The sequence below is a fragment of the Delphinapterus leucas genome, chromosome 11, assembly GCF_059928025.1.
Source record: "Delphinapterus leucas isolate spDelLeu-1000000601 "Yukka" chromosome 11, BTC_Dleu_Yukka2, whole genome shotgun sequence".
NCBI lineage: Eukaryota > Metazoa > Chordata > Mammalia > Artiodactyla > Monodontidae > Delphinapterus > Delphinapterus leucas.
This window is the reverse complement of record NC_143139.1, coordinates 44,927,538-44,948,642: the sequence shown is the minus strand read 5'-3', so window position 1 is coordinate 44,948,642 and position 21,105 is coordinate 44,927,538. Positions and strand designations below refer to the sequence as shown.

Genomic DNA, 21,105 nt, shown 5'->3' with positions numbered 1-21,105 from the left:
TGTAGGATGGGCTGCCAGGGCAGCAGTGGGGGAGGCAGGGAGGATGGAGGTTAGCGTGGAGTGGGGAGAGGTGGTTAGGGCTGCGCTCCTGGGTCCCTAGGACCCCAGTTTCCCGAAGATGGTGGCAGTGAGCTTTCCCACCCTGACAACATAGCATACACGCGAGTTCATATACCCCAGTTGGTCGCGTAAAGGGAGGCAATCGCTCTACGACGCTTCTGTCTGTGTCTTTTTCTCTTTTCTCCTTCAACATCTTTTTTGTCTTTCCTCAGCTGTTTCCTTTACTCCATTCTCTTTCTCTCCATCACAGCCAGAGACAGAACGTGGCTTCCTTGGATGGCTAACCCAGGTAGGCAGGGGAAGGAAGTCTCTCTAGCCCCCAAACTTAACCAACTGATTTATTCTATTCTGAGTCAGGTGTAAGATAATGCCCGGCTTCCCTGGCCTCCAGACACTGTTCCAGGCTAATCACAACACAACTTGGAGAAAGCAACTTGAAGAAACCACCCAGGACTAGAGCGGCTGGGGCAGCTTTAGTGCTGTTGGTCTATCTGTCCCCCTCCTGTTCCCACTATACTGTGGAGGGAAACAGAACCAGGGCCCCCAAGACCTGCCAGCTCCTGGGTGGCTCTAGGGGTGTCAGGGAAGCATTACAGATGTCCTCATTCTTTCCTGGCCCCTCCTGGTCCCACCTGTGAACACTCCCACCTGCACTTTGCTGGAGGTCTGTCTGCCTGTCCCATGGTGAGTCCTTCCTCCCACTTCGGGATCCCCCTCAATCAGTCTGTGAGTCAGAGTCTGAGAGGCCTCTCCCTTGGACCAGCCCAAAGCCCAAAGCATGATGATGTCCCATGGGCCAGGTTCTGACCCCTTGGAGTGGAGAATGGATGAGCAGAAATGCCCCTGTTCCCCAACAGTTCTCTTCCCAGCGAGCCTGGAACTGCCGTAGGGAGAGAGATTGGGGGCGGGGAAAGTCTGATGAAGCGGCCGAGCTGGGCCAGGCTGGGCTGGGCTGACCCCTCCCCAGAGAGGGGCGGGACCCCAGGAGGAGCAAGGGAGCAGGGAGGCTGGAGAGGACCAGACACTGAAGAGGCGACATGGCAGGAACCAGCCTCGGAGCCCGCTTCTACCGGCAGATCAAGAGACATCCCGGGGTGAGTTTGGTCTCAGGAGCCATGATTCTACCTTCTAACTCTCTAGCTGCCCTGGCAACCCCCAAATCTCCCAGTACCCTGCCTCTTGCCTAGTTCCCCCAAAGCTCCTAATATTTCTTCAGGGTGCCCTCAGTCCATCCCTGCAATATGCCCTCCGTGTCCCTTGAATCCACCTCAGACAGACTCGCAGTAGGTTGAGGGAGACTACGGCAAAAATGTGGTGTGGGAGGCTGCCGGTCCTCCCTCACGGAAGGGAGGGGGCGCCGGACCCGGAGTGGGGGAGCGGGCGGGCCGAGCAGAAAAGCTTGTAAAGGGCGACTGGGAGGGGGCTGCCCCTGAAAGTTCCCTCTGTCTTCCCGCAGCTCATCCCGATGATCGGCTTCATTGGCCTGGGCATGGGCAGCGCTACGCTCTACTTGCTGCGACTCGCGGTGCGCAGCCCCGACGTCTGGTAAAGGCCGGGCTTGGGACGCAGGAAGGGGTCCTGGCTGGGGCAAGATGAGACAGGGACGCACAGGCCTCCCAGGAATGGTGGGAATGAGGGGTCCTCGCGAGAATCCCTAGGCAAGTGGTATCTCGGGGCTGGAGCCCGCTCCTGACCTGCGAGGCCCCCGCCTTCGCTCGGGCCCACCAGACAGCTCACTCCTCAGTGGCTGGCGACTCGGCCCGCTTTGGGCTGCGGAACTAGCACCGCTCCCGGCCGCGTTGCCATGGTGACGCCGCTCTGCTGGCCGCCGGTGGCCTTCTGGTACCTCTGTCTCGCCGCCCAAGCGCTGGGGGTGTGGCCGGGTGAGCTGCTGGGGGCGCCTTTGGGGCCGGGGCGGCGCGGAGACCGCAAGCCCCGCCAGAGGCGGCGGGAGTGTAGGGTCCTTCAGCACGCAGGAGCACCCACGGCGTTGTCTGAATTCGAGGCACATCACTACAACCCCAGCGCCTCGGGATTTCTGCCTGATTCCCACCGCTCTGCTCTATGGGGCTAACCTGGGGTGACAAGGAGCAGGCGGGAGTCCCTGGGCCGGGTTGTCACGTCTGTCACCTGGCCCCAGGCTGACAATGCTGACAGCCTTCTTGTCTCACTTGTCAGCACCCGCTAACGTGACCCCTCCCCTCTCAATCTCTGGGAAATGCCCCCCACCTCCGCGGAAGAGGGGGCGTGCTGGGGCGGGGGCGCAGACCCTGCGGGTGCCCTGAGGCTACAGAGTCCTAGCTCCCAAAGAGGAAACCCTAACCCTCCCCCTCCCTCTCCACAGCTGGGACCGAAAGAACAACCCGGAGCCCTGGAACCGCCTGAGCCCCAATGACCAGTACAAGGTAACTCCCAGTGGCTTCAGGGTTGCACCTCCGTCCGCTCATCTCTTGATCCCAGCTGGCACCTCCCACCCCAGCAAAGGGAGGCCTGGGGCACTCGGTGCAACCCTCCTTTCTCTCCTGTAGTTCCTTGCAGTTTCCACTGACTATAAGAAACTGAAGAAAGACCGGCCAGACTTCTAAGCCTGGCTGCAGAGCACGTCGATGTAAACCACCACCAGCCAGCCTACTCATTTCTTCAGCTCTCGACCGTCCACCCCAGGGCACCACTCTAGCCACCCTGTCCAGCTCCTGCTTACACAGGCCAGTTCCCACGAGGAGGAGAGGCAGCTCCACCCCTACCCTCTTCCCTTGCTCCCAGCAGCGGAAGCACCTCTGACCCTCAGCTTCAGTCCCACGAGGGGGGAGGAAAGGGGGAGTTAGGAGGGTAGGCAGTAGCCTGGGCAACCCAAAAGGCCCATGCCAGCCCCCCTGCCCCGCGGGCCTCACAGGGTGTGGTGCACACTACGTGTGGAGCATGGCCTACGTGAGAGCCAAGACCAAGCAGAGGCCTTAGTGCCAAGTGACGTGGCGGGCCCCACGTTCGCCCAGGCTCTGGGCACCAGCCCAGGGGCGGTGCTACTTTGGCTGAACTGGGTTCCACCAGGCTCGTTACCGACAGCCCAGCCAGCCTGTGATGAGGCACCTACGCCCAAGGAGGTGAAGCTCGCTCCTCCCAGTGCCCAAGCCCCCCGCTTCCCGTGCCAATGGGCACCCCCTCCTGCCTCGCACCTGGGCCTCCCCCTGCCTTCCCCACCCCTCCCTGCTCCCCTCCGTCCCCTGGGATCAAACAGAAGCAGCCGTGGGCAAAATACAATTTCATTTAACAAATTGAATTTGCTGCGCCTGCTAATCACGTCTGGTGTCAGCTCTGATCAGAGGGAGAGGAGACTGCAGCCCCAGGGGTCCTCATGGTAGTGGTGGGAGGGAAGGGAGGGACATGCTGAGGGAGACAAATCACCACCTGGCCCAGGGGACCCCTCCCACAGTAACAGAAGCTCAGGGCAGGTCAGCATTTTATTAGATAAAAATGAAAGAAGGGTGCCTACCCACTCCTTCCTCTGGCTCACAAGGGCAACTCCCCCTCCTCAAGAGAGGGCAGGGAGTCTATAACACTGAGATAATGAGAGAGGTTAGGGCAGAAAGCCCCAAGCCTCTTCCTTCTAAGTCTTGTTACAAGAAGAAACCTTCTCAGCTACAAATCCTGGGAAGGGGAACTATACCCGCTTTTTCCCTTAAGTGGGCGGCCTTCCCCTCCTCCAGCAAAAAATTGGAAGATAGGCAGTTACCCCCACCCCTAACTTGTCCAGGTAGGGGCAAGAGGAATAAACGTCAGTCTGTGCGCTTCATTTCTTAGGTGCCTTCAGTGCTCATCAAAACCAGGCATGGGGAAGGCCTTGGCAAACTGCTCCACCCGTTGCCTGAGGTCAGCCAGCCGATGACTTGTTTCTGGGTCTTTGAGCAGGAAGGATTTGAAATCCTGGAGTTTGGCTAGAGATGGGGGAGAAAAGAAAAGTGGTCAGAGCTCTGGGGAAGGCCATTCGATCAGTTGAAGGAGGGGGGAGACAGTGAATGTAAACTGGGTGGGGGCAGGGGAGGGCTTGCCCACTCACCGGTCTTGCTCTTCACCTCCAAGCCGATGTTGACGCCTTCATCTATAAAGCCCACAACTTTCCGGAAGTCATCCTCACGGAACTGTCGAGAAGTCAAGGCTGGGGCCCCTGGGAGAGAGGCAGGAGAGGATCAGCATGGCCCAGGCCCACCTGGCAGCCACCCTTCCCTGCTGGAACCCAGGTCTCACCCAGCCGCAGGCCCCCAGGTGTGGTGGCACTTCGATCTCCAGGACAGGTGTTCTTGTTGGCCGTGATGGATACGAGTTCCAACACCCGTTCAGCTCGAGCTCCATCCAGGCCCTTGGGCCGCAGGTCCACCAGCACTAGGTGGTTGTCAGTGCCACCTGAGGGGGGACAGTAAGCAGGAAGTACTGAGTCCTGGGCCTCTGCCTGAGGGTACAGAGGCTTTCACCTACCCCCTGGCTCACCAGACACCAGTGAGTAGCCTCGCTCTAGCAGGGCATCAGCCATGGCCCGAGCGTTCTTCAGAACCTGCAGGGAGTACTCCCGGAACATGGGGGTGCAGGCCTGGAGATGAGATAGCAGCACTGTCACCTTAAGCCCTGCCCCTTCTGCCCCTCCACCCCCAGCATAGTGTGACCCCATCCCAACCCCCTCCCATCCTGGCACCTCCCTTCCATCAGCTCCAACTTCAGTTGGCAAGGTGCAGGGTCTGAACCTGTAGGCCATGCCCCACCCACCCCACAAGAATAGGCTCCCCAACCTGCTTTAGGGCTACAGCCACCGCAGCAATGGCATGGTTGTGGGGGCCCCCCTGCAGGGACGGGAACACAGCAAAGTTGATTCTGTCCTCAAACGTGTAAGGGATCTCCCGGCCCGTCTTGGGGTCCACAGCCCGCACCCCCTTCCGGTAGAAGATGAGTCCTGACCTGTGCAGGAGGTAGGCGGTCAGAAGCTAAGCCGAAAAGAAAGGGCAAGGGGGTGGGGAGAACAGAGGAAGCTGGCTCGCCCAGCCCCGCAGGCTCTAGAGTCCAGCACAGTTGTGCTCTGTGTGCAAGACTCCAGGGGCTGAGGGGAGCAGCCCTCACCTCCACCCCCAAACCCCCTGCCGGGGAACTGCCTCCACGGGCAAGAGAAGGAGAACTGTCATAGACTGGGCTTCTGGTGGGAATGAATTCCTCAGATCCAGCCCAACAACGCCCCAGGAGTGAAGGCAGTGAGGGGCAGTGAGGGGCAAGGCCTGACCTGGCCCCTCGAAGGGTCTTGTGAGTGGTGGTGGTGACAACATCCGCGTGCTCGAAAGGTGAGGGGATCACCTTGGCAGCCACCAGGCCACTGATGTGGGCCATGTCCGCCAGCAGGTGTGCCTTGACCTCATCACACACCTGGGCAGGTACAGAGACAGGCCTCAGCCTGGGGAGGGCCCAGACAGGCCTGCCCAAGGCTGCCCCTCCTCCAAAATCTCCCCACCAGCCCTTAGGGAGGGGCGGGTACTCCAGCCCTCCACTCACCTCTCGCATGCGGGCATAGTCGATGAGGCGAGCATAGGCACTGGTACCAGCTATGATGAGTCGAGGTCGGAAGAGCCGAGCAGTGAGTGCCAGCTGGTCATAGTCAATGAGGCCGGTTTTGGGCTGGACAGACAGAAAAAAACTAAAGCCCTAAGAAGAAAGCAGGGCAGCTCCTCACAGCTCCCTCCCCACACCCTAGAGCACTCACATTCAGCTTATAGGGCATAGACTCGAAGAAGATGGATGTAGCTGAGATCCGCTTAACATCAGACATGTAGCCATGGGTGAGACTGGGAGGGGAGGAGAGGAAGCAGAGGCAGGTTCAGAGTGGAATAACTCAGACTTAGCCGCTCCCTTCCTGCCCCACTCCAAAGGCCGGGGTCTCTGGAACACTGCTCCTAGCAGGCACCACCCTCACGGCTCTGGGCACCGCTTTCTGGGGTCTTATCTTCCTCATTCCCTGGAACTTGCAGGACTGGGAGAGCCCTGTTTCATCCGCATGGAACACGGTAGGTGTTCAACAGATTATCTTCTCCCACGCCCATACTGCCTACAAGCCCATCACCCACCCCATCTATACTCACTGGCCCCCATCAGGCAGGTCCAGCCCCATGATTCGGTCATGAGGCTGCAGAAGGGCTGTGTAGGCAGCCAGGTTGGCTGGGGACCCCGAGTAAGGCTGGACATTGACTCCCCACTGAGCAGGATTCAGGTCAAAGGCCTCCAAGGCCCGGCGCTGACACAGCAGCTCGATTTCATCCACTACCTCTGCTCCTCCATAGTACCTGCAACGGGAGGGGAGTAGATCAGGGCACAGAGAAAGGGTTCCACCATCCCCCTGGACCAGCAGCAAAGGACTGGGAAGGCCACTTCTCTATGCACACTAGGAAGGTACAGGCAGGTGTCCCCCACTGGGATCACCATCCCTGAGGCTGTCCTCCAGCCTTCTGGTGCCTAGCCCTCACCTCTTGCCAGGATAACCCTCCGAGTACTTGTTGTTCAGACAGGACCCCAGGGCCTCCAGCGCAGCTCGGCTGCAGAAGTTCTGGGGTGGGGGAGGGGGCAATGTCAGAAGGTATTGAGCCCCCTTCCCTGGATCCCACAGCCCCATCGTGCCAGAGCCCAGGCTGCAGGGAGGAGCTGGGTTCTACAGAAAGCTCTGTTCATTTAGGATTCCGTGCCAGGCCTGGGGCAGGCCCAGAGCAGCATCCTCAGAAACCCAGCTGCTGTGATAGGTGTCTCCAGCAAGGCCACCTGTCCAGTTGAACCTGTGCTTCCAAGCTTCTCTTTCCTCTTGGGATGCAAAAGGGACCAGACTAAACTATAGGAGCCCCGGGAGGCTCTGGAAGCTTTCTAATGCCCCATCCCATAAGCCAGACTGGCCCTGCCTTTGCTTCAGAGGTCAGTAAGAAGAGAGGAAGATGAGGTCCAGCAGGAAGGCCCTGAGTCTGAAAGGGAGAGCTGGAGAAATAGCAGGAAGATGACCTGTTACTTGCAGCACCCACGGTGGCCTAAGCCCTGGCCCCTCTCCCAGGCCCCACCTCTGAAGCAATGAGCTCCAGGCCACGACACTGCCTGTCCTTCTCTCTCCGTAGCAGCTCCCACATCTCAGGGTCACTGTCCGATAGACTCTCCTGGCCTGACCAGCCCTTGGTTGCTTCTCCAGTCTGGGTCTGGGCTGCCTCGCTGTGCTGGCACCGTATGGCCATCCTGACCAGCCGACCACATCTCCGCAGAGGCTGGGGGAGGAAAAGACAGGGTCAAAGAAAAAGTGCCCAGACAAAAACAGTCAACAACCCTCAGCCACGCTTATCAGGACCTCAGGCTCCATATCCAGCAGCCAGTTGTCTCGTCGGTCTGTTCCAGTTCTCACCACTCCCACCTCCACCTTCAAAAGCCAGTTCTAGAGCCAAGGTTGAGATCAATGTCCAGGGGGTGGTTCTGATTCGGTCCATTCACCTCACCTCAGACTCTCCCTCCACCTCTGCCCTTGAACCACTCTGCAAAGCCTCGGGCAAAGTCTGTCCTCTAGAAGCCTATGTCTCTGGAGCTCAGGGGCAGTCCCCACCCACAGAAACACATGGTCTTCCTGCAGAGCCTTCACAAAGTGATACCCCAGTCAGGGTGGGAGGCAACCAAACTGGCAAGAGTTAGGGCAACGAGCTGGTGGCTTCCTGAGCAACGGAGGTGCCAGGGTAGACCTTCAGCAGCCCCTGGGGAAGAGGTGTGTGTACGGGGTTGGGGGTGGACTGCTGGCAGGGAAGCCAAAACCCACATCTTGTCTTTTGTGCTCCCCACTCTTTCCACCTCCTTCCAGCCCACAGAGCCGCGGGACCCCTGATACAAGCAAGGGTGACCAGCTGCATCATTTGCATGGCTCAGAGCTCGCAGGAAAGACTTAGCTCGCCGGTCCAGGCCAGGAACCCCGCTCGCTGGTCAGCACAGGGTCCACAGTTCTCTTCCCTAATGCCACGTCAAATGGGCGGTCACAAGGCCTTGGGGCATCTGGTTACCGGAATGGAGAGGGGCCCCAATCACCCCGCGTGCGCCGGGGGTCTCAGGGACCCCCTAGTTGCACATTCTCTCTCCCCTCCCGCTCTCCCCTCCCGGAGGACCCAGACCACGTGCGTTTAAAAGCCAAGAGAACCCAAGTTTGTGAATAGTTAACTAGGATAGGAGGGGAGCTTACTTCCTACTAGTCACCCAGCCTCCGGAGCCCCATTCTTACCCGAGTCGCCCAGAGCAAAGAGAAGAGCAACATCGCAACCGGAGATGAAGGTCGCAGCAGGTCCAGGCACCAACTCCGGCCGGGGAAAACGAGGGGCTGGAAGAAGACTGATCGGAGAGCGCATGCGCGAAAAGAGCTGCTGGGAAGCCACAGAATTAGGGCGGGGCCTACGCATGCGTAAGGTGGACGCTTTATGGTCTTTTGGGAATTGTAGTTTTTTTTTCCCTCTTCTTCACTTTCGTTTCCCGTCTGTAGCCCCAGGGTCAGAAGCTTTTGCCTGAAAGAAAAGAGATCCAGTGCCGCCCCATCTCCTCGTTGTCCTGAAGCTCTTCAAGGTTTTCTTTCTTTCTTTCTTTCTTTTTTTCCTGTCTGTTGTCCAGACAGCAACAATTTATTGGGTGTCTACTGAGTGAACCTAGCATTATTAGGCTGTCTGGGAAATACAACGACTCCTATACAAGCTGAAGAGCCCTGTTGCACTGGGAAGCACCCTGGTTTGGAAGAGTGAGAGACCCAAGTTCAAGTTCCAGCTCTGGGACTAACTAGCAAATTAGCCTATTTGAGCTGCATTTTCCTCACTTATAAATCAATAATAAAATAACATGTGGGAATTATATGAGGCTGTATGTAAACATGCTCTTGGATGGATCATCCCCCCCCCCCCATCCTCACAAACCTGCCTCCTCCGTGACCGTCTCCTCTTTCCCTGGGACATCCGGGAGCTGACTGAGGTGCTCCCTCCTTTCCTTGCACTTGTTGAATTTTGTTACCAATTCATTCTTGCTGCTCCAGCAATCACGGAGCTCTCTTTGTATCCTAGGGCTATAGATCCTTGGAGCTGGAAGGGATCTTCCTTGTAGCCTGACTTCATCTGGACTCATCCTTTAGGGGAGGGACTCATCGATCCCTCCAGGAGTAGGTTCCCAAACCTGGACATCAGAATTGGCTCGGAAATGTGATATAAATATATGAGTGGGGAGCCTTTCCTCAGAGGTTCTAATTCAATGGATCTTAAAGAATGGGCATTTGCCCACTCACGCTGAAACACAACAAAACCTCTCCTTAGTGATTCTAATAAGCAGTGAATTTGAGAACCACTGCCTTACAACATTACAATTCATTCATTCATTCATTCAGCAGACACATTGCGCCCCTTCACCATGCTAGGCATGCCATAGCTGTGGAAATATCAGAATAGGTCACTGACTGCCGGTCCATCAAGAGGTGAACAACAAATGCAATTACAGGCAGAGGCACCTTACTCTGCTCCCAGATGCCCAGATGTCCTAAGAGCAGGGGGAGGAAGAGGAGAGGATGGCGATTGGAGGAGATAGGTTTGTGAGTCAAAGAGGGGGAGGACAATCCGTCACAAAGCCTATTCACTTGCAAAGTCTCATTTAACCTCCAGAACACTCTATTTTATTATTGCTTTACAAGGGAGGAAACTGAGGCCCAGATGGGCTAACTTGCTAATTCCAGTCATTCCCACTTGGTTCTCATATCAGGCCTCAGATGTCCCCCTTAGTTAGCTCTAACCTCCTTCCCTCCCACTCTAGCCTCAGGTGCTTTCAGCTTTTTCCAGTAATAAGCTTGGTGTTGGGAGTCTGCTGGGTTCCCCTCCTTCTTATAATCTCTGACCCAGAACCACTTCCCACCTTCCTCTTTCAGTTGATCCTGTTATCCATCCATCCATCACCTATTTATTTTCCCCATACTGACTTTTCACTCCCAGGTGTGTCTGGGTGAGACTCACCTCCGACTCAGTTTCCCGCTGGAGCCAGTGGGCAATCCTCCGGATAACACTGCTCTCTTCCAGTCTTACCTTGACCCAGGACTCAAGGCGAAGGAAGGCTGAGGACGAGATGTCGTTCTGTGCCTCAGCTAGTCTGTACCTCCTCCCTCGCCCCAGTCAGGGGTCCCGAGGGGAGGCGGGGGGTGGTGGGGCTGAGCTTGAGAACTGCTAATGAAGCCGCAGCCAATTAACGCCCGGGCCAGGGCTGGGGGCGGATAAAATTAGCAGCTGTGTCGACAGGAGTGAGCTGGAGGAGGGGTGGGTGGGGAGGGTGGGCAGCTGGCTGAAGGGGCCCTTGTTTGCGTTTGCAGACGACAAGCAGCAGCGACGCTGCTGGGCTCTCCAAACTCGCGCTCGTCCCTTCCCCCACCCCCTCGTCTCAGGCCTCCCTCCCCCAACCGTCTGCAAACTCAGCGCCCACGGAATTAGGAAGGAAAAGGAAGATCGATGACTCCAGATGCCGAAAACACCGTTCCCCCTCCCCCCGCCCCACCTGCCGCCTCCCGCCAGCCCCGCGGAGCTTAGCAGGTTGTCAGCGCTCTGCCTACGCTGTCCCTTACATCTCCATCCCATTCAAGGCCTTATACCTCCTCCCCCAAAATAGCCCGCTGGTGGTCCGCTGTCAGGTCTAATCCCCATCCTATTTTCGGCAGCTTCACTTCGCCCACCTCTGGGAGGAAAATTCCCACCTCAGGCAGGGCTCCAACCCCAAGGGTCGTCCTCATCTGTATCTGATCTGGTCTTGGATGACCTCCAAGGTGCTAGCTCCGTCAATATTTGCCTCAGTTTCCCCACGAGCCGCCGAGGAAGGAGGCCCTGGCCAGGTCTCTGCCAGACATAAACCCACACCACCACCACCCACTTCCCTACAAAGGTCTCACACAGACGCGTATTGGATTTCACTTTATTTTGTTCCCTTTCCCGTCTGTTTTGGTGTAGGAAAAAAAAAAAAAACATCACCGAGAGGAAGCAGCCGGAAAGGTGGAGCAGGATGGCAAGGACCGGAGGGAGGCGGGCGGAGGGCAGGGGCCGGGTCGATCGCCTATGCCCAGGAGTTCTGCTTCCGCTACCCTAATTATTGGGGTTTCGGGGAAAGGGGGACAGGCATACGGCAAGCAGAGGGGATGGGAATAGGCCACGGTTTATAGGCATTTATGGTCTTTACGTGGGTACAGGGTGGAGGACAAGTACCTGGGGGTAAGAAAGTCAGGGTGGGATGAGGGGGCCGGGCCAGGCGTTATTAAAGCTGCGGACAAGGGGAGTATCCAGCCCAGCGCCAGGGCGTAAAGAGGACCCAATGTGGACGCAGGAGACGCTGGGACCGCCTCCAAGCCCCGCCTATTCTGGGGCTGCGCTCTTGCTCCTCCACTTTGGGCGGTAGCCAAGGGGGCTACCCCCAGCCTCGTGGGCACTCCCAGTAAGGAAAAGGGGACCCGCGCAGACTGATGGTCCCCGGGAGGGCTGTTCCTCTCCGCCCCAGAGTGGAAAGGGTGGACGCGGCCACAGGAGCTGCGGGGTACGGGGAGAGGTCCCACTTAGGGAGTCCGGGATTTCGCGGGAAGCTCACGGCCCGGGCGAGGGCGGGGCGCGCTATCCAAAGTAGGGGTGCTCGCTCTGGAAGTTATAGTCTGGGCACACCTTCTGCACCAGTTTGTAGTCAAAGCTGAGGAAGGAGACGAAAATGCAGATGACTTTGAAGGGCTTGGCACAGAGCCAGGCGGCCTGGCTCTGCGTATGCTCGGTGAAGCACACCTGCGATGGGTCGTACAGGCACGGGCGGTGCTTGCGAGCGCGGTTCGTCTTCTCATACTCCACGTGGCAATTGAAAGCGCGTGACTCTTTGGTCCCGGGCACTCCCAGCGCGCCCCCAAGCGGACCCGCCAGCGCGCCCCCGAGGGTGCCCCCTAGCCCCGACCCCGCGGCCGCTAGCCCCAGCGGGGGCCCTAGCCCAGGGAGCACCCCCTCCAGGGCCAGCGTAGACTGCAGAGGGTGGGGGGCGGGCCCCGGCAGCCAGACGCCCCCAAACTCGACACGCTTGGAGGGCGGCACGATGCTGACGCTGAGGTTGCCCAGGCTGGACGAGTTGTGGCGGAAGTACACGCTGAAGGTACCGTTCACATGGTCAACTATCTTACCCGTCACCAGCAGCGAGAACTTGAGAGTGTGCACCCGGAAGTAGAAGTCCCCCCAGCCGAAAATCTTTTTGGCGCGGGCCGCTTTGATAGACGGCTTTCTCTTGGTGCGCTGCACGGGGGCCCCCGCCACCCCAGCCCGGGCCAGTGTCCGGGTGTGGTTAGCCGGCCAGGCCCAGCTCCAGGCACGGGCGGTGCCCAGGCCGTCGGAGGACCTCGGCGGCGCCGGGAGCCGATGGCCAGGGGCTCCCTCTCCCGCCGCGGCCGGGCCCAGCTCCAGGTACTGCGGCCTCCCGGACTCTGATATCTGGGCACTGACGGCCTGTGGACGAAGAAAGAGGAAAAGAGAGCCGCTGGGGTTGTCTGGGGCCACCCGCCAGGGCCACGCCAGTCCCTCTAGGAAACCAAATGGAATCGGGCCGCCCGGAGCAGTTGCTCAGGGAGTGCGCATTTGAGTGGGCCTGCAGCCCTTTCAAGCTGTGTGGTCTCGCCTCAATTTCTACATCTGTGAAATGACACTGAGAATCCTTGTGTTCTCAGAACTCTGATGAGGGCTGAGAAAGCCAAAAAGGCCAAAGCCAATGTGGGTTTGAATAGGGAGTGGAGCTGTGGACTCGGGCTTGGTTGGGAGTAATGGGCCAGGGAGAAGCTGGACTCCGGCAAAGGGAGGCCATGACCACTGTCAACGTCCAGCATCAAGAAAGAGTGAGACCTCCCGACACTTTTGCCAAGACCAGGGTCCTCACCCGGGCCTCAGCCTCTACTCCCTTGTGTGGAGAAGCAAGGGAAACCAATGGAGCTGTAGAGAGCAGCGGAGAGTCCGGGTGCTCTGGTTGAGGCTTGGGAGCTACGTGGGCACCCCTCTCTGCCTCCAGCACTCCTGCTGTGGGGGAGGCCGCCTGGTGGTCTCCCTGGGCTGGGAGCGTGCTGGAAGACTACCCCCTGCCTGCCCCTACCCGTCTCCGTGTGTCTCAGGTGGCCACGGATCTGGGAGACAGCATGGGGGAGTACAAGATGGATCCAGAGGCGAGAGCTGCCCGGGCAGGCCCGGGCCATCAATTATCTGGGGCGGAGAGGGGGTGTGTGTGGGTGTGTGGGGTGGTGGCCGGGAGTGAAGGAGACGCGAGGGAGCGAAGGAGACGCGAGAGAGCGAGAGGAAGAAATATGGAGATGCTGCTCCAGTGAGGAGAGGGAGAGGAGCTGTGCATGTCAGAGTGTGTCAGTCAGACTGTGCTAGCTGTGGCCATTCAGTGTGGCCCTTACTGCGTGTGGGTTCGGCTTGGGGGGCAGGGAGTACTGCGTGTGTCAGTCTGGGGTGGTTGTATTTCTGTTAGCCTGAGAGGGTTGTACATATGTGCCTGCCTGCCTGGAGTGATGACTCTGTGTGTGTGTGTGCGTGCGCGTGCGTGTGCTCGTCTCAACCTATGCTGATGGGTGTGTATGTGTCTGCCTGTGCATGGTGGTTGTGTGTGTGTGTCTGTGTGTATCTGTATGCCCCTGTGTATCAGTCTGAGGAGGCTGTGTTATGTGTGTCTGCCTGCTTGTGGTGGCCGAATGTCTGTTGTACTCGTCTGTGATGGCTATGTATAGGTGTCCGGGTTGCATATGTGCTTGGGTTGGCTGTGTCTGCCTGTCCGTGTGTGTTGGTCTGAGTGAGGCTGTGTTTCAGTTTGTGGCAGTTGCATCTGTGTGGCTGGTGTAGTTGTATACCTGGATTGGCTGTATATCTAAGGGTGGCTGTGTGTGATTCACTGAGGGTGTCACTTTCCCTGTGTGAGCTCCTATCATCCTCTGTGCATGTGTCAAGCTCTTCTTCAAGGGTGTGTGTCAGTGTGTCCACGATGATATAACAACCGTGGTCTCATTCTGCCCCCCTGGGGGGTGCATATGTGTGAGCTGTATATGAATGGTCTGGGGACGGGGTGTCCCCCACTGGCCTGCAGGGTGAGCTTTGGGTAGGTAAAGAGGCCAGGCAGCATGGGTGTCCCCCTCTGTTTGCATACACCATGTGTCCACAAGGGACAGGAATGGCAGAGTCAAGCTGCTGGGCTAGAATCTCCACCGCCTGGTCCCCATTCCCGCAGCTCTGCGATCCCGGGTTATTAATGCCGCCGCCACCCGCTCATCATACATATTTATCGCCCCCCTCATTCCTCCTCCCGTCCATCTCTCCTCCCAGCTCAGGTGAGGGGGGCGGGAGCGTCAAGAGTGATTGACTCAGACTGACAAGCTTGAGCAGGCGGCTCACCCCCGGAGGGTGGGCCTGAGAGGGGCTGAGGGGAAGGGGTCCAGGGCCACGGGGGAGGGGGAGAGGGCCTTCCAGGAGGACGGAGCAAGGCCCCAGGAGGTGGGCTTAGAGAGGGCAGGGCCTGAGCCCTGGAGGAGGGAGTGTGTGAAGCTTCCAGGGGAAGTCAAAGAATGGTTGGGGGCGTGTCGTTTGAACTCTGACACCTAATCTCCTCACCCCTCTGGGCCCAACCACTAGCTCTTTCCAGGGCATCCAGCGGCCCCCAAGCCTGCTTTTATGACCCCGAATGCCTCTGAGCTATCCCCTCCCAGCACACTCCAGCAGCACCAGACGTCCTGCACCCAGTGCAGGACCTGTCGACTTCTTCAGTCCAGCGACTCCTCCCAGGCAGGGGCTGGGAGAGGCAAGGCGCTTTGGCTGGGCTGTGAGGGGTACCAGGTGTCCCCCCACTCTGATCCCAAAGTGCTGCCTGCGCTTCTCTGATCCTGGCAAATCCCTGGGCTTTGGGCGCCCGCGCCCCCCACCCGCTGCTGCACACAGCCAAGATCAAAGGCAAGAGGTGCGGGGCTGGGGCGGTGGGCGGCCGAAGCCACCCTGCGCGGAGAGCTCAGCCAGGGAGGGGCGAGAGTCTTCGAGGAAACGAGCCGAGAAATGGGAACATGGAATCAAATCAAATCAAATCCTCCCTCTGGCTTCCTTGCCCGCACGCTCGCTCTCCCTCTCTTGCTCTCCCTCTCCCTCTCACTGTTTTTCCATCTCTCTCTCTCTCCCTCTCTCAGTCTCTTTTTGTCTCTGTCTCTTCCTCACTCTGTCTCTAATTTTCTCCTTCTGTGATTCTGGTTTTCTCTCTGTCTGTCTAACTGTGGTACTTTCCCTCTATCCTTCAGATTGTCTCCAACCGTGGGTGGGGTTGGGAGGGAGGGGAAAGCAAGGTGACAGGGGAGTCCGTCTTTGCCTAGAATCCATGGTGCTGTCCCTCCCCCTCTACGAATGAGGGTGGGAGCAGGGTGTCGTCTGAGGAAGGGTCCCCCTCACTTCAGAGCTGGTTTAATTAAGATAATTGGGTGCAGTGACATTTGCGGAGGGGAGAGGCTAGCCTGGTTGTCGGCTTAGGGGGGCAGGAGGGAGTGGGAGGGTGAGGATGGGGGTGCGCTTCACCAGACGCCTCCGGGCCCTGGCGGGGCGGGAGCCGAGCCAGGAGTGCTTTGCCCCCAAGGCAGCGAGCCCACGCATCGGAGGGGAGTTGAGGCTGCCTTTTGCTGCTGAACAAACTCCACTGGGGTGGGGGTGGGGGCTCTTTTGGGACGGGACCGCTGGGAATGCGGGAGGATCAGGCTGTCGGCCCCCCAGCCGCATTGCAGGGCACACCTCCCCCAGGCCTCCAGACCTGTCGGTGGCTTCTCTCCTGCTGTGTGGGTCAGGCGGGGTGGCTCAGGATTCTGACTGGGGGAGGGGATGGCACCCTGTGGTTGGGGAGGTGGAGTGCTCCAGGCCTGGGCTGGGGAAGGAGAGGGAACAACGTACTGAACCCTTGCACCTAGAAAGAGGTGCGGGCACCACAGTCAGGGCGGGTGAAATAGCCAGGGTCTGGCTGGGAACCACGGATAGAGACGGGGGTGAGGACAGAGGTGGGGTGGACTGGACAGGCTGGGGTGAAGACTGGGACAGAGATGGAGGGGACTGAGCAGGCACAAGTATATGGTGCAGAGATAAGGATGGAACAAGGACAGGCACTGGAACAGGGATGAAGAGATCAGAAATGGTGGACAGGCATTGGGCAGAGACTAGGATGCAGATGGGATAGGGGCCAGGAGAATGAAGATGGGGGAACAGAACAAGGTGGGAACTAAAATGGGGATGGAGGAAGACAGGGATGGTGGATGAGGGATGGGCATTGGGGAAGATGAGAGTGGGGTAGGGACCGGGAGATGGGGGTGGGAACAGAAACGGGGGATGGGAAATGGTTATTGGGCAGAGACAGGGATACTGAGGGATGTAGGGACCCAGGGGATGGAGTTGGGGATGGGCAATGTGAATGGGGACTAGAATGGGGAATGGGGGACAAGGAAGGAGATAAGAGACAGGGAGACAGGAGCTGAGGACAGGTATGGGAGACAAGTCAGAGGAAAAGGCAGAAGACCGGCAGGATCAGGCTATGGGAGGGGGCCAGGCAGGTGGAGGCGAAGATACCTCCTTCCAGACCCTACTATATCTATAGCGTGAGGGGGCGGGGATCGCCGGTGGGGCGGGCTCTGCCCTTGGGCAGGGCGCCTCCTCCCCCTCAGCCCCGCCTGCCCGCCTGCTCGTGGCCTGCAGCGCAAGGCTCACCGTTATCTGAATTTTGATTTTATTTTATTTTATTTTATTTCCCTGCTTCCCAGAGCCGGCGCAGTCCCCCCGGGAACGGCCGCCCCCCGCCCCCCGCCCTGCGCCTCACTTTATTATTGCAATAAATGTGCCTATAAAGGCGCGGGCTCCGGGGCGCGGTGGGGGGGTGGGAGCCGCGGAGCTGGGATGTAATTTCCCGAAGCTGGAGCCGGAGGGGGAGTGGGCGGGGTGGAGGTGGAGGAGGGGTAGGCGAGGGAGAGGGGGAGACTCGCCAATTTCCAGCGCTCAAGGCAGCGCTCCCTGCTCCCCATCCCCGCCCCGCAGCTCGTTCCCACCCCGAGCCCCGCGACTCCCCACTGCGGCCAGCCACCCTTGAGCCCTGGGACCCTCCCCTATGACCGACCCTGCCCTCTCTCTGTTACCCTGTCCCCCGTCCTGGCCCCCGCCCATGTGGAGTTCCAGGGCTCGGTCCAAAGTTCCGCATCTCCTCGACGATGACTTCATCTCTGACCCCTAGGATGCCCCCTCCACTTACCTGGTCTCTCTGAACGTTTATCTCGCCCCTTCCCAAAGACCCTGTCTCTGACCCCAGTGACCCTTCTTTACGTTGTTTCTGTCCCCCAAGTACCTCACCTCTTCCCCAGCCACCCTGTCCTGGACCTCCAGCTCCTCCCCCACCCCAAACCTAAGACCATTTAAATTCTTCTTTCCACGGGTGCCCCTCCCATACGCGCAGGCCCTGGCCCAAGGGAGCTATCACAGCGCCCACCTCGCCTGTGTCCGTGGCCCAGCTGCGGCCCCTGATTACCCCCAAATCCCTGCGGACAGCTCTGGGCCCTGGCCCAGGCTGTATGTGCCTAAGTGGCCCAGCCAGAGATTAGCTGGGGGACTAGAGGGGAACACGGAGGCAGGAGGGGGTGGCTAGATGCGGGGCTGGGGCCAGCCAGTGCCGAGAGACTCCATTCAGCCTAATCCTTCCCTGAGGCATGATAGAGCTGGAAGGTCCCACAGGGCCCCGCCCCTGCCCTCCCCCAGCTAATTAGTAATTAGTGATTAGTGATTAGTGACTATTGATCGCCTGCTGCTTCTCCCAGGAGGCGGCTGCTTTGGCAAGGGGTGGGGAAGACCAGAGAAAGAGAGAGGAGTCAAAGACAGTGTTAGAAAGATCCTGAAGGAGACCTGGGCCAGAGCCCCAGGGCCAGTGGAAGCCAGGAGTCGCAGGCCCCGAAAGGAGACCGGGAGCCTGGAGCAAGGAGGAAGGAGGGAGAGAGCTCCTGAAGGACGGGCAAGTGAGCCCGGCAGGGGTGTTAATGTTGGACAATTAGGGTTTCCCTGTAAACTGTGCCCCACCAGCCTCTTACCCAGTGTCAACCCAGTGCCAGCTCTGGCACTGAGACAGCCCTGAGCACACGCACACACACACACACACACACACACACGCCACACTCAGATACATGAACACATCCTGAGGCTCACACTCAAATGCACTCAAAATGACAAGAAAGCAGATCACACTCACAAGCCTCGGAGACTCACATAGAGACAACACATGCACCCCAACACACATATATCCACCAGAGACACACCTCGGGGTAAACACATGAGCACACCCCATACTCACGAGTGCACACAAGCGCACACAGATACTCAGACACACACTTTCCTACACACACTCCCGCACGCAGTTATACATATTCACACACCCACGGTCTGTACGTACATGTAAGCACAGCTTCTCACACGCACACAAGCTGGACTAAATGGTAGATACACTCTCCCCCACGGACTCCAACACGGAGGCCCACAGCGGCAGCTCTAGCACACTCAGATACATCCCCATCGCTCACATCCTCACGCTTACTCTCCCTCAAGTCTTCACCAGATGTTTCATTCCCCTTCAGGGGGCAAAGGAAATTAAACCAGATAGGTCCACAGGGGAGTTTATTTGATGGGGAGAGGGGAGAGGAGAGTGGGGAGGAATTAGAAAGGAGGGGCAGGGGAGTACCATCCATCCCCACCACCTCTCACCCGGGGCCTTCACACCTGGGTCGGTTGTGGGACACAGACCCCCTCCCACAGGCAGCTCTATGGGCAGAACTAGGCAGCAGGTCCAAAAGAAGCTCCTGCCAGTGGAAGCAGTTTTTGTGGAGGGGGCTCCTCTGCCCACCTTCCGGCTCAAGGTCACCAGGCGGGTTTGGGAGAATCAGGGAGCTCCATCACCAGCGTCACTAGGGCAGCCCCTGCCCTGCTGGAGCTGCTGAGTGCGATCTGGCTGAGCAGGTGGGGGTCCAGGTGTGTGGGGAGAACTACACCCCTTCCAGATTCTGCAGGGTCTGGGAGTTGGGGTGCAGCGAGTAGGGGTTTAGGTAGCCACCTGTCTGCCCCAAACTGGGTAGGTCACACTTAGGGTGGGAAACAGGAAAGTCAGAGACAGGGGAGCTGATGGAAGAAGATAGGGGTCCTGGGCCTAGGCCCCCATTATGGGACTCACGGCGGGGCACAGATGGCTGCCCTGTGAAGCAGGCACACTTGCACTCACCCCTTCAGAGCCAACACCACACGCCACACCAGCAGACACGCACCCTGGACCCCAGCACTAGACACCCAAGCCTGGCTGCCCCGGACACAGGCACGCACACAGGTGCACACGCTGACCCCTGCACTCCACACCAGCACACACGAGCGCGCCGTGTACACAAATCGAAGCCTACAAGTCGGGAGGGAGGCAGATCAAGTCGGGGCCCCTTTAGCCTCTGTCTTCGCCCTGGAGCCTCAGGGAAGGAGGCAGCCTAGGGAGATGCGGGCGAGGACAGGACAGGAGGAGAGACTCTTTCCAGACAGCCCTTACCCCCTACCCGCCGGGCGTGAGAGAGGGGTGTGTCTGTGAGGTTGTGCAGGGGAGATGGTGTCTCCGCGGGAAATGTGATGGGAGACTGTAGCCAAGTTCGGCGGTATCTGTGTGAGTCCGTGTGTGCGCGCGTGTGTCCGAGCTGTGTATCCTCGGAACACAGTGCCCACCTGGCATTGTGACAAGGGCAGAGAAGAGAAATGAGAAGGCGGGGGTGGATGGGCGGAAGGACAGACAGCGAGGAAGGCGAGCGAGGTTGGCGCGGAAAGACGGCAAGGCTGACACCCTGCTGGCTTGTCTGTCTGTCTCGCACTCCCGCTCCGTCTGGCGCACTCGCGGGTCGGGCTTCGTCCCCTCCCGCGCCGCGCCTGGAGCGGGATCCGAGTCAGGCCTCCACCCTGGCACCAGCCCCCCGGACCCTCAGCCAACTTGAGCTGGGAGAGTGCCTATCCTGAATCGGGAATCTGTCTGTCCGCGTCCCCCACGCCGCGCAAAGTTCGGAAGCTCCGAGCGGGAGGCGGGGCGGGCGTACGGAGCCCCTCGCACTCTGGGACCTTTGCGTCCCGGACCCCAGCGCTCGCGCTACCGCAGGGCAGCCCTTACCTTCCTCAAGAGCCACGGGCCAAAGAGCAAGAGAAGCCATTCCGGGAGCAGCCGCATCTTCCCGGGAGGCCGGGCGGGGCGGGCGGGGCGGGTCCCAGGCAAACGGGAGCCGGGCCTGAGGTCGAAGGCGCGGGGTGGCTGCCGAAGCGGCGGGAGCGGGCGGCGCGGCCCGCGGACTGAGCTGCGAGAGGAGCGGAGAGCGGCGCTGGGGGCGGGGCGCGGGCGGGGGAGAAAGTTGGGTCTGACTCGGGCGGGCTGGGGGGCGGGGCTCCGCGGAGCTCCAATCCCGGCCGCGCCCCGCGCGCCCCCTCCCGCCCAGCTGGGGGCACCGAAGGTGACTTTCACCCCGACACGCCCCAGACACGCCCCCGGCCCAGGTGCTAAGGGGAGAGAGCTGAGGGGTTCGGGCACCCTGTACCCGAGAGGCTGGGTCTGTGCACCGCTGAGGAATAGGGCCGGGAGTGGGGCTCGAGGCTCCGGGACCTTGTTCCTGAAGCGGGGCACGGTGGAGCAGGGGCCTGGGGAGGCTCAGCGGCCCAGCAAGACCAGGGTCCTTCGGAGCTCCGGGCCCCTTCGATGCTCCGGGCCCTGGAGGGTCCCAGGGCAGAGGCAGGGCAGGGGCCGAGGTGAGGGCGGGCGGGGCCCCGGGCGCCTGCCGCTGCGCGGCTCTGACGGGGATGGATGGGCGCCCCGCGGCTCATTCGGCCCGGAGATGAGAATCATTGATCACGGAAGGAAACCCCATCACGTCTTTCAATAGGGCTGACAAACGACGCCCGCCGTCCCCCCAACCCCCGCCTTCAAGGCACCTCTGCGGTCTCAAGACCCCTCCGCTAGATC

At 59.5% G+C, this 21,105-nt stretch overlaps 3 protein-coding genes across 6 annotated transcripts; 1 reads left to right on the top strand and 2 right to left on the bottom strand.

Annotated features, from left to right (window-relative positions):
• COXFA4L2 (cytochrome c oxidase hypoxia associated subunit FA4L2) lies at positions 1-3,332 on the top strand. Of its 2 annotated transcripts, none has more exons than XM_089920908.1 (4): positions 1-945; positions 1,480-1,605; positions 2,405-2,465; positions 2,589-3,332. In XM_089920908.1, the coding sequence occupies exons 1-4, from the start codon at positions 839-841 to the stop codon at positions 2,643-2,645; spliced, it is 351 nt and encodes a 116-aa protein (XP_089777034.1). In that variant the 5' UTR covers positions 1-838; the 3' UTR covers positions 2,646-3,332. The 2 variants fall into 2 exon arrangements, with proteins under 2 accessions (XP_089777034.1, XP_022427490.1); XM_022571782.3 differs by lacking the exon at positions 1-945 and adding an exon at positions 1,008-1,154 and having other exon boundaries at positions 1,517-1,605.
• A 173-nt stretch (positions 3,333-3,505) lies between these two features.
• SHMT2 (serine hydroxymethyltransferase 2) lies at positions 3,506-8,454 on the bottom strand. 3 transcript variants are annotated; one of them, XM_089920904.1, is made up of 12 exons: positions 8,315-8,454; positions 7,128-7,325; positions 6,552-6,631; positions 6,171-6,371; positions 5,795-5,876; positions 5,587-5,736; positions 5,321-5,460; positions 4,839-5,004; positions 4,543-4,642; positions 4,303-4,458; positions 4,115-4,222; positions 3,506-3,992 (listed from the first exon to the last, which is right to left on the bottom strand). In XM_089920904.1, exons 1-12 carry the CDS (start codon positions 8,345-8,347, stop codon positions 3,865-3,867), a joined length of 1,542 nt encoding a protein of 513 aa, XP_089777030.1. In that variant the 5' UTR covers positions 8,348-8,454; the 3' UTR covers positions 3,506-3,864. The 3 variants fall into 3 exon arrangements, with proteins under 3 accessions (XP_089777030.1, XP_022427487.1, XP_089777031.1); XM_022571779.3 differs by having other exon boundaries at positions 5,587-5,709; positions 8,315-8,451; XM_089920905.1 differs by having other exon boundaries at positions 7,128-8,091; positions 8,315-8,419.
• A 2,145-nt stretch (positions 8,455-10,599) lies between these two features.
• On the bottom strand, positions 10,600-20,460 carry NXPH4 (neurexophilin 4). Its single transcript, XM_022571450.2, has 2 exons — positions 20,266-20,460; positions 10,600-12,560 (listed from the first exon to the last, which is right to left on the bottom strand). Exons 1-2 carry the CDS (start codon positions 20,320-20,322, stop codon positions 11,697-11,699), a joined length of 921 nt encoding a protein of 306 aa, XP_022427158.2. The 5' UTR covers positions 20,323-20,460; the 3' UTR covers positions 10,600-11,696.
• Positions 20,461-21,105: the final 645 nt, after the last annotated feature.